The sequence below is a fragment of the Apis dorsata genome, unplaced genomic scaffold (assembly GCF_000469605.1).
Source record: "Apis dorsata unplaced genomic scaffold, Apis dorsata 1.3 scaffold_236, whole genome shotgun sequence".
NCBI classification, from domain to species: Eukaryota; Metazoa; Arthropoda; class Insecta; order Hymenoptera; family Apidae; genus Apis; species Apis dorsata.
The window spans coordinates 333,130-345,892 of NW_006263517.1; the positions used below are offsets into that span (position 1 = coordinate 333,130).

Consider the following 12,763-nt stretch of genomic DNA (forward strand, 5'->3'; position numbering starts at 1 on the left):
TCTTTTGATTTGCGATTTTGATAAGGATTTGAATTTAAAGGAACTTGAAATTCTGAAAATTTTCTTTCTTTCTCTTCATTTCTTTTTTTTTTTTTTTAATTTTTGAGCATGTGAGCGATGATGATTCCTTTAATTATTTTAGGTTTCTTTTCTCTATGTGGCCCGGAAATTTAGGAATCCTTTTGATTTGCGATTTTGATGAGGATTTGAATTCGAAGGAACTTGAAATTCTGGAATTTTTTTTTTCTTTCTTTTCATTTCTTTATTTTTTCAATTTCTGCGATGATGATTTCCGATTTTGATAAGGATTTTGAAGAAATCTAAAAACTTGAAATTCTGGAAATTTTTCTCTTCTTTTGTGAGAAGTGAGGACGATGATTCTTCGATTTTTACGTAAAAATTTTATTGTAACGTTTATAAATCATTTAGGTATGCGATTTTTAATATATTTCTTAATAAGAATTAAGTTAAAAATAGTTAAAAATTGTAGGAAATTAAAACGCTGGAAATCCGTTCATATTTAGTTTAGTCATTATTAATCAGTTTTGATACGTTTTTTGTCCGATGAGGATCAATACAGTTACTGTTTCATTTATTCTGACTACATTGTTATATCAAAGGTTTAACGGGTTTATCATTTTTATATATCAATCGAAGACCGAGATCTTTAGAGAAGGATATTCGTTAGCCGTTTTTTGCCCGTCTGCCCGTTAATCTGGGATGATGGCAATGAAATGGCCGTGTAGTAGCGTGTTTATAGCCGTGTTTGAAACCGTGATGATTCACTTTGCATTTTCATTTAATCATATTCGCGTGATTTCTTAACAACGATTCGTGTTATTTATTTTTTATTTTTTTCTTTTAAAAATCTTTAATCTTCAACTTTAAATTCCATCCCTCTAAAATATTATATACAATTCGTCATTGCATTAATAGAAAGAAAGAAGCTTACGAACAATGGCAAGAAATTTACCCTTTTCTTTTAATTCTTAATTAATTCTTATAAATGCAAATCACAGAGAACACGTTTACTTTGTTCAATAACGATTGTTCACGTTGAAACTACGAAGGAAAAAAAGTATTATAAAATTATCGTTCGAAAGATATTTATCACGATCGATCGAGAAAGAGAGAAAGAGAGAGAGAGAGAGAAAAAATAAATAAAAGAAGAGCGAGGAGATATATAACATATTTTCCGAACAATGTATCAATGAGGCAACGTTATATTATAATTGCCGTGACTTTGACCTAGAGCGAAGAAAAAATGAAGAGGGAATCCGATGATAAATTAAACGGCACCGAAGTGGCGCCAACAAATGAATCGCGTACTACGTTTTATCCGTGTCGAGGTTGACCTTAGATACAATCCTCCGTATTTTGCATATTATTATTCAATTCAAATGTCAAGTGTTTAAAATTCAATGACCAAGGGAAGTGCAACAAGTCCTCCGACCTTGATAATCTTTTCTCGTGTTGCGAAATTTATAATATTCCGATATCGATATTTTCTGCCAATTAATATTGTTTATAACCTTATAACAGTGATTATAAATGAAAAAAAAGAAAGAGAGAGTGAGAGATCATCGAAATATCGTACGAACGATCGAATATTGGATAATGTTTCCTCGCGAGTGGTACTGGTGGTAATGGAGAGATATCGTTATGAAAAACAGACGACCGGTCGTCGACATCGATATATCGATTCTCTTTTATCCGCTCGATTAGCCAACGTTAAAAAAAATAATTAAAAAAAATATATATAATGCGTGTTTTCGTTAGTTACGTTTTTGGAAACGAAATCTGGAAGTCCAGATTTTTTAGGGGAGGGGAGGGGGGATTTCTTATCTGTGAGGAAACGACGAAATTTTTTTTTATCTTTTTTGATTCTTTTATTCTTCGAAGGATAAACGAACGAATTTTTATCCGGATGAAAGGTAGGGAAAAAAAATATAATGATATCGAATTTGGATATTCAGTGATAGTTGATCGAGTCGAGATCGTTGAATTCATATTTTTTGCGGAGAGTCGCAAATTTTATTCGAATTGAAATTTTATATTATTTTTGCTTTTTTTTTCTTTTTTGAAATGAAATGAAAAAAAAAAATAATCGTACAACTATTTATCATTTTATTCAATAATTCCGACCTTGGTCATTTCCAATCGCCTCCACGTCCTCTCTTTTTCCTCCCTCCGTATCTTAAGATGACATCCGCTACCGTATCTCCGCAGAACATTTATACATCTCCCTATTTTGTGTAGTTAACGTATCTTTTCCCCTATTAATTATTAATTGACGTATCCTCTTCCTGCAAACATAATAGTGAAAAAATTTTCCATTCGTTCCAGCTTCTTCTTACAACAATTGATAAGAAATTAATAATTATTTTTATATTTATTATTATTATAAATTAAGAATTAACAATTATTTATTCCAAACTTTAAATTTTAAATTCAAAATGTTTATTTTTACTCTTTAGATAGTCTTTTGATTTTTCGAATACTTTTCCATAATTTTTCTCTCGTTTAAAAAAAAAGTTTCGATTTTTGTACAGTTATTTTTTATTTACGACAAATAGCAAAAAATTTCAAATTTCGAAGGTCATTTAAACCTAATCCATCCTCGTTTATTAATTAAAAAATTCGAACTCGAATCTAACGTGTCACGTAATGAAGAGAATTAATACGTAATAGGAGAAAATCGATCATCGATTATTTCTACATTGTTCGTATTTTGCATTAAAACAAGAGATATCGATTTGTCGTTTATCTAATCGAGAATTCTCTCTCTCTCTCTTTCGAGAAGCGTCATCATATTTAATCGAAATATGAAAGATCTATCCTCGAGATTTATTTATTAATTGCGTTTGCAATAAAAAATCCTCCATTCGATTCGAATTCGAGGATCATCGTTCGACTCTCGACCCGATTTTTTATTCTCGAAATTTGATTTTTATTTTGTTCAATTTTCATCGAGTCGAATATTTTTGATATCAATTCTCGACTCGAGACGAGGATTTGCTTCTTTCCTTCTTCTAGAGACGATGATAAAAAGAAATTTAATTTTTGAAGATAAAAATTTGCAAAAATTTTAATTTTATTTTTATTATTAAATTTTAATTTTAATTTTAATTTTATCATCCAATTTTTTTTAACACTCTCTCAATCGATCTCAGAGCTGTGATAAATAATTTCTCGACACCCTGTACGTATCCTCGATTCGCATACTTTTACGTAGTTCGAGTAGATTTAAATTGACTTTCGATTGAAATCATTTTTCTTTCTTTTTTAGATTTTTCGTCTTTTATTTTATTTCTAAGCGTGAAGTGAAATTTGGTGAACAAAATCATGCGTGGAGGAAAAGTCATCTGTTTAATTTGTCGAAGTGTCCGTGATCTAATTTTAAACGCGAGATATAATATATCAACGTCATTGCAGCGAAACGTTCGAAATCACGTGAATAGAAATTAATATCGTCTCTATGGAGAGAGAGAAAAAAAAAATTATCAATCTCATTTGTTGAAACATATCCAATCGTCATCTAATTAATTATTCCAAAAAGAAACAGCGTCGGTTTTACCATTTTTTATAATTTATAATTCGTATAAAAACTTTTAAAGAATTTTACTTTTATTTAAAGAATTTTTTATCCTCTCCTTTGAACAAATTTCTAATTCAATCCTCATCGTTATTTGTCATATTCTATAATAATTTATATTCTATTAAATAAATAAATAAATAATAAATTTATATTCTTTCTAAATAATTTATATTTCAAATTGAATAAAAAAATTATTGAAATAAAAAATTGATTGGCGAGTAAAGATTGTCATTCTTCATAGAAATTAAGCTTAATTAAATCAGAAGCAAGGAGGATTAATCGATTAATCGCGTTATTAAATGACTAAAATCGACTAAATAAAAACTTGGAGAGTTTAATTTAAAAAATTTGTTATCCTCTCCTTTGAACAAATTTCTAATCCAATCCTCCAATTCTCATCGTTATTTGTCATATTCTAAATAATTTATATTCTATTAAATAAATAAATAAATAATAAATTATATTCTTTCTAAATAATTTATATTCCAAACTGAATAAAAAAATTAAAATAAAAAATTGAATAAAAATTGAAATAAAAAGTTGATTGGCGAATAAAGATTGTCATTCTTCATAGAAATTAAGCTTAATTAAATCACAAGCAAGGGAGATTAATCGATTAATCGCGTTATTAAATGACAAATCGATATAAGGACTAAATAAAAACTTGGAGACTTTAACTTAAAAAATTTGTTATCCTCTCCTTTGAACAAATTTCTAATTCAATCCTCATTATTTATTCATATGTCTTTCTAAATAATTTATATTTACCAAACTGAGTAAAAAAATTATTGAAATAAAAATTTATTGGCAAATAAAATTGTCATTCTTCATAGAAATTAATTAAATCACATGGATTAATCGATATCGCGTTATTAAATGACAAATCGATATAAGGACTAAATAAAAACTTGGAGACTTTAACTTAAAAAATTTGTTATCCTCTCCTTTGAACAAATTTCTAATTCAATTCTCATTATTTATTTATATTATTTATATTATATATTATTATATTATTATATATTATTATATTATATTATATTATTATATTTATTATATATTATATATTATATTATTATATTTATATTATATAATATATATATATATATATATATTATTCATATGTCTTTCTAAATAATTTATATTTACCAAACTGAATAAAAAAATTATTGAAATAAAAAATTGATTGGCAAATAAAATTGTCATTCTTTATAGAAATTAATTAAATCACATGGATTAATCGATATCGCGTTATTAAATGACAAATCGATGTAACGACTAAATAAAATTAAAAGCATTGGCCAAGTATAAAGATTGGTGATGAAAAAGGGTGGAAGGGCTCGTAACACAGCCGAATATTTCGGATATAAATCAATTCGACGTGCAGGGATTTAATCTCCGGTGTGCAACCGCGGGATGCACCAGCTATAATCTTAATGGGGCATAAAACAGCCATTACAGATGGCCCGATGGGTGACAACACGCCGTAAATAACGTGACCGTGGTGGAGCTTTTGCCAGGCACGTTTGCTCCTCAACTTCGAACCGATGACTGCATTTTGTCCTGAAACTGTCTCCCCCTCCAGATGACACCATCGATTTCCAGATGGAGGACGAATTTACCCGAACGTATTCTCTCTATTCTACTCCTCTTTGTTAATAATTTTCTCTTAAAATCTCCATAAATATAATTTTCCGTCTATTTTATTATCACGTTGAAAAAAGAATTGTAATCGACTTTGGAAATTCATGAGAATGATCGTGAACTTTTTTTTTTCTTTTATCGAGAATTGATGATTAAATAATAATATTTCCAATCGTTGTTATACATCGAATCCAAAGGATTTAATAAGAGAGTAAATTTACTATTCATTTCTATGAATTCTTAACTCGTATTTGATCCCCTGGATAACATCAAATTTTCCAAGTAAACGGCGCTCGTTTCTCATTCGTTACTCGGAGATAAAACGCTTGTAAAATGCCTTCGACGATTCGACAAAGAGGTCGCCTTTTCCCGACGCCAGTCCTCCTTCGCAGTGTTGAACGATCTCGCGCGTGAAGCGTGAAAGAGACGTGTGCGGAGGTAGCGTAATTTTTCGAGATATGGTTTTACGGTTTATCTAAATGATCGAAACCACTCGAACAAACACGATCCTAAAAAAGTAATTATTGACGTCGGTGGCATCATTTCCATTATTTTATTACTTTATTACTTTAATTTTATTACTTTAAAATTCGCAAAATCATTTCATTATTTTGTTACTTTAAAATTCGCAAAGAATCATTTAAGACGAAAGAAAGAAGAAAATAATTCGTGATGAATGATATCTTTCATCGAAATGGCTACTTACCTTCAATCGAGGATCGAGGTGAAAATTAAAGTACGAAAAGGGTTTCGATTTCCTTGAAATAACATCCGAACAACTCGGAAGACACTTACCTCTGCTGCGTTGCCGGAAACTGGTCAACGGGATAGTCGTCCTTCCCTCCCTTCCTCCCTTCCTCCTTTTCGCCGGTTTTCCGCCTCGAAGCCACCGATCATTCGCGATATTATATTTCCTCCCGTTAATAAATTAATGTCAAAGGGAAGGGAATCCCGTGATCGATGCCCGCGCAGCTATCAAATCGACGTTGATTTATCGATCGAGCGCCGATTTCTCGTTCGATCGATCACGAACAAATTTCTATTCCCCTCGAATTCTTTCTCGTTCAGAGTAGTTTTTTCTCGTTCCCTTCGAATTTGAACTTTTTCATTTCTTACTTTCTCCGTTGTTGTTTCGAGATACGAAAAATTTTCTTTTTTTCTTTGGAATATAATTTAGGATTAGAATACTGTTTTCTTTTTTTTTTCCTTTCTTTCTCTCTCTTCTTTTTTAAATAAAACGATGAAAAATAGCTACTGATACAAGCTACCAAGTTTAGTCACGAGTTTGGTTAATCGACGAATTAATTATTCGATCGTTTCAAGTTTAATTTTCTAATTATTTTTTACAAAAAAAAAAAAAAAACTTTCTCTTCGAGAAACGATTCTCGCCGATTTTTTATTTTTTTTTTTTTATTAATTACACGATTACAGAGCCGCGGGAGATTGCGGTTTGCCGAGCTGCACAGAAGTTTCTTTCTGGAAAGAGATGAAATTCGAAATATCATTCCTATGAGTCACTTCCTCCCGTCATGGATCTTCCAGTTGTTCTCCAGAGTTACTCGCTTTTTCACACATATCGTAAATCAGAACTTGCATTATATTAAATATAATTGTTTCTTTGAAATTTTTCAAAATTTTTCGAAATCCTTCTTTCTTTCTTTTTCTTTTATCTTTATCCAAAAAATCCAACAAAATTTAAGGAATCTCGTAACTTTTGTACATTCCTTATTTAAATCCTCTTAAAAATCTCATTTTTTCGTTCGATGAACATTTATTATTTTTTTTAAAAAAATCTTTCATATTTCCTGTAAAATGTTCACGTTTTGATAGATAAAATTCACATTTTTTTTTTTTCAATCACAAATCTTTCTTCTTCCCTTTTTTCTTTCTTTTCTCTTCGCAAAAATCAAAAACTCACGAATTTCACGAACGAAACGAAGAGGAGGAACCTTCTCTATTTTATTCTTATACGACGACACTGAGATTATCTCTTCAATTAGATCTTCTTCCAATTTTCCCCCTTTTTATTATTTATTTCATCGTTATGCGGAAACGAGGAGCAATTTCGCGGCAACGCATCCGCATCTCGAGAACACCGGGCTCGTTGGCGAGTATCTCTCGGCGACTAAGAGAAAATCGGCGAGAAGAGCAGCACGTGCGCCGACGATATCGCCCGTCAAGGAAGTCGCGCTGATACCCACGTCCTGCTTAATCATCTCTAGACTTTAGTAAAATATTCATTATCGTAATTGAAATATTTACCTAAAACACTGTTGGATACCTTTTCCAACGATTTCTAATTCTAATAAAAACACGATTAATTTGTCGACGATCCGTTCGTCGTTTAATTTGACATATTTTTTTTTTTTTTTATTATTTTATTATCCAAAAAAACGATTCCTCGAAAGATAGTTTTGAACAAAAAAAGAAAAAAAAATGGATTTCTCTCTCTTCTTTTTTTTCGCGTAAAGTTTCAAACGAAACTTGAGAAAAATAAAAGGAAAAAAATTTATTGGAGATAGTAAATGTTTCCATGTTACTTGTAGCCGCCATTTTATATCGGCAACGGAAAAAATGCTCGATAAAAAATGATTCGAGCCTTTAATCGCATTCTAATAAGATTATTTGTATAACTTCAATAATACAACTTCGTATCAATTTTTTTTTTTTTTTTTTCACTTTTATCTGTCATTCAACGTTTAACAACAACTTCAAAATTCATTTTGAAATTTTTCGAGAAAAATATTCTTTCTTTTTTTTTCTTTCTTTTTTTTTCTCCTCTACCAGGAATACTTCAATTACGAAATTGATTCGGACGAGGAATGGGAGGAAGAGGAACCAGGTGAATCGTTGCACGGTTCGGACGATGAAAAAGACGAAGAGAATCCGGAGGACAACGAATATGATGTGGATAACGATTTCATGGTACCTCACGGGTAAGTTAATTTTTATAACGTTTAAATATTTTTTTTTCTTTCTTTTAATTTTTTTTTTCTCTTTCTCTCTCTCTCTCTTCTTTTAAATTCAGGTACTTATCCGATGAAGAGCTTCGCGCAGACGAAGAAGATAAGGAAGACATGGTAAATATTTTATATAAAATAAATAATAATTCGAATATTGAGAAAGGAATTAAAAGTAGATATTTATTGATCTAATAATTTTTTAATTTTTTATAGTCCCCTGAAACGCAAAAAGTTAGATTGAAACTACTTGGAGAGGAATTCGAGTCGGAAAGGAATACGAAGACTTCGAAATTGAAGCCAAAAATAATTGGTATAATTTGGAGAGGGCCCGACAACAATTTTCCACCAAACGGTGAGTATAGATTTATTTTAAATCGGCTAACTGCAGTGAGCTGTAAAAAGAAAGCATTCTATATATATATATATTTTGTATTTCAGTACCAGCAAAGATTGTAGACTTCTTGACAGCACGTGAGGCTTGGGTCCGTCAAATACCGGTAATTGTCTCAATTAAAATTGTCTCATCTCATATTTATAATGAATTGTTACTCGAATAAAATTTTATTATTTCATTTTATTCACATAAATAATTACATTATTATTTGTTTTTGTTGTAATTCATTGTTGTAAAAAAGAAGATGCTTTGAAATGAAAGAAATGAGAAACACACACACAGAAGATTTATTACACAGTTACATTTATAGTTACTAATTTATCAATTACAATTAGTTAGATGAAGTGTTCTTTATAATGAGAATTTTATTTTTTTTTTTACTTTTACTCTGAAACTTTTCACGTTTTAGAGATTTTACCACATATAATATGTTAATAATTTATTCAAATTAAAAGTGTTCAGCTTTGCTGTCAACGCCAACCACGTCTGAGAACGAGACGGCTAACGAGCGCACTTCGCCTTCGCCTACGCAGCAACAAGCGCCATCCAGTTCGAAGAAAACACGAGTTCCGGAAGCGGCTATTCCGGACCTGATTCGACTTGTACACGGGAACGTACATGGCAGAGGATTCCTCGTAAAAGAGTTCATGACCTATTGGGGCAAGAGGGACGATTCAAATGATAATTACATCTCGAAGGCAAGTTTATTGCAAAAAATTCGTGACATTGGAAAATGGATGCCATGCCCAGAGGAGGGGCCGATGCATTCGAAGGCTTGTTGGTACGTTCACGAGGAGATCAGGAAGAAATACGTTAACGAGGAGCTATCATTGCCAAATCAATGGTCGTACAGTCTGATTCCGAAGAAGAAGAGAAACGATAACTCTCAATTGGTTGAGAAAGTAGAGAAAGAGGATAAGGACAAAGAGAGGAAGAACGTACCTTTGATTACTCAGTTCACTAAAAAAATCACCCAGGAGGAGATGAAGAAACAATTAACCGTTAAACCTAATTATACTATTACCAGTTGTTCACAAACTACTTTGCAAAGTAAACCTACGAGTAAGCCTCCTAAAAGGGCGAGATTAATTTCTGTCAAAAGAGGGGAAGAATTGCCTAAAATGTCGAGGGAGAATTTGCTGAAAGATTTCGTCAATATGAAAGGTGACGATAAAAGTACGACCGAGAACAATGATTCGGATGATGTGATTGTATTGTGCGCCAAGAACAATGAGAATAATGATTATCAAAAGGGGAAAGGAGACGTGTCGGATGATAAGAAGGAGAGCGAGGATAGACTTGTTGCTGGTCATACAGAGTCTGAAGAGAAGAGAAACGATGAAGAAGAATCGTCAAATGATGATGACGATAAAAGTATTATAACGTTGAAATCTGAGAATTCGGCAGAGAATGATGTATCAAATGATAAGAATGCGAGCAAAACTGTAGATACTCCTATGAACGTCGACAGCGATTAAAGTAAAATATTAATAACTTGTGAAAAAAATTACAACAGATTCGAATATTTTACGTAGAAAAAACAACTTCAAAAATGTGATAAAGACACAACTGTAGTTATATAGATTAAAAAAAAAAAAAAAAAAGAAATAATAAATTTGACGGAATAACTTCTGTCGCAATATATTCATGGAATAAATCATATTTTTGATATTATTTTGTGTTAGAATTTTTACTGATGCGTTCACGTTTTGCATTATCGATCATGCATATTTGGAAGGAAGGATTCAGAAAGAAAATCAATATAAATTACATTTTTCACAGTATGGCTTGTTTGAATTTAAATTTTCAATCGACAAATCAATTAAATAATTAGTTACAATATTTAATATAGACTTAATTGATTTGCTATTTGAAAATATAAACAAATTTTTAAACTACATAAATCATTTTCAGAGAATATTACTTGGCTTTGGAATCCTCTATTTATATTCTTCACATTTTGCTACGTATAATATACAATATACTACATGTTTAATCGTATATATTATATATATATGCAAATGTGTACAAAATGCCGAGCTGTTTTATATTTCTATCTTACATATACGCACGATACAATTGTTATATTGTTATTATAAGAGTATTATAAATATTCTAGTTATTATTAAGAAACGATATAAACAATGTTTAATCTTTGATCTAACATTAAATATTATTAGAATAGAGAACAAGTTTTCGATTATTAATTGTTATTGTTTAAGAACAATTTTATATCGTGTTATATGAAACAGGATAATTTTTAATACGCAATATATTATTATATTTTATTAATGGCTCTTGATGGTTATAGATAATTATCATGAACGCTTTTGACTACTATGTATATTGCAAGATAAATGTAGAATGGAAGAAATGAAATGATTCATTATAATTCGGATAAGTTGCTTTTTTAAAAATCTATATTTTCTATAATATTGTAGAGATGATGGATTAAACTTAAATTAAGAAATGTTGTATGTTACATCTATTGTGCCACATTTTCAATTTCATTTTCATATTGCTCAAAAATGTTGCAACAACAATGGAATATATTTTTTAATATCGATAATTTTTACTCATAATTTATATAAATAATATTTCATATATCGATACTTTTATATCGTGAAATATGATATTGAATATCAATAATATGAATAAGAAATTTAAAAAGAAATACACACGTCGATACAAGTGAAATACTTAAATTTAGAAAACTGCGAGTAACAATTGAGTCTCGATAGAAAAAAATCTTTTCTACTGAACCCTGATATTTTAATCGATCGATATTCGTTCTAATACGAGAAAAAAAAAATGCATTTATATCTATATATTTTTATATGTATCTGTTCAATATTTAACAACTTGCATGATCGATATATTTTTTAAAAACAAATAGAATCGATGATGCGATAAAAAACGATAACAAGGATATTATTTTTAGATAAGCTTTACAATACTAATAACATTTAACTAAAAACATGTCATTGAGAAACTACCGAAATTCGATATCGAAATTGCAATATATTTTATGTAATATAATATGTTTCTTTTCGCATGATCAAGAAGCAAAAAATACGATTTGTATGCAGCATCTATATTTTATAAAAAAAAAAGAAAAAGAATGAAATAGAATGAAATAAGAAAGGAGAAAAAAAACAAGCAAATTTATTATAATTATATATTTTTGTAATAACAGATAATACGCAAATCAAAAGAGAGATGAATCTCTTCATTAAATATTCCTTTATCGATACATATTTACCTTTCCTGTGCAACTACTAATTACTTAACCTCAAAACAATCAATTTCGATTTCAAAACGATTCCTTTATTCACGAAACAACGGGAAAATCGACTTTATTCACAAGATTCCTTCGTTTTTTTTTCCTTTTTCTTTTTTTTTTTTTCCAAAACCACTATCGTTCTCATAGGATGCGTTCTCATAGCGAAAAGGGTAGATGGGAATAATCTGTTCCAGTAATGTGAATTATCCAGAGGATTCCACCGCTAAAAACTTTCGTAGCGAGCAGTAACGTTTGAATTACTCGGGTTAATGCATCGAGAGTCGGGTTTGCGGAACGTGGAATTGCATTCCGTCGAAGCGTGCACCGGAGTTTAAATAAAATAGCTGTAGTGAAAAGTTTGTGCACAGCATCCTATTATTGGCGGTCGACCGGAAGCGCGTGTCTTATTGGAACGGAAACGAAACGAGCGGTGGATATCGACGAGCGATGATGAAATCGTTTCCCTTCGATTCCAATCCGGAAGATTTCGTTATTTTTCTCTGAATATAAATTTCCAAAACGAATTAAAAATAACGAATTATAAATTTTTAAATAATTCCATATCGAAAAGATAGATTGTCAAAAATATTTATCCAATTGCATTTAAAAGCATAAAAATCTCGTGGAAACGACGATCAAACAACTTGATAAATTTACACGTATGTTTCAATCGATGAAATAATAAATAAATAAAAAAAAAAAAAATTCGGCACATCGGTCAATCAAAAAAAACTTGACGTTCGAAATTGAATATAATACCAACTCGTGACAATGTTCCTCTTGCATTTAAATTTTGAAAAAAACATTGATACCTGGGGATAGAATGAGGGGAAAAAAGCGAAGAATTTTTTTTTATTCGTATTTTTTTTTTTTTTTTTTTTTTT

General features: G+C 30.2%; 1 protein-coding gene across 1 annotated transcript in view; it reads left to right on the top strand.

The window, feature by feature from the left end:
* The window catches only part of LOC102677386 (chromatin assembly factor 1 subunit A-B), a 15,826-nt gene extending 5,752 nt beyond the window's left edge, over nt 1–10,074 (top strand). The window contains exons 4-8 of the mRNA XM_031510547.1: nt 8,027–8,175; nt 8,268–8,319; nt 8,416–8,554; nt 8,641–8,699; nt 9,052–10,074. Of these exons, the coding sequence (XP_031366407.1) occupies nt 8,027–8,175; nt 8,268–8,319; nt 8,416–8,554; nt 8,641–8,699; nt 9,052–10,074 (1,422 nt within the window). The remainder of the gene's footprint in view (nt 1–8,026; nt 8,176–8,267; nt 8,320–8,415; nt 8,555–8,640; nt 8,700–9,051) is intronic.
* Nucleotides 10,075–12,763: the final 2,689 nt, after the last annotated feature.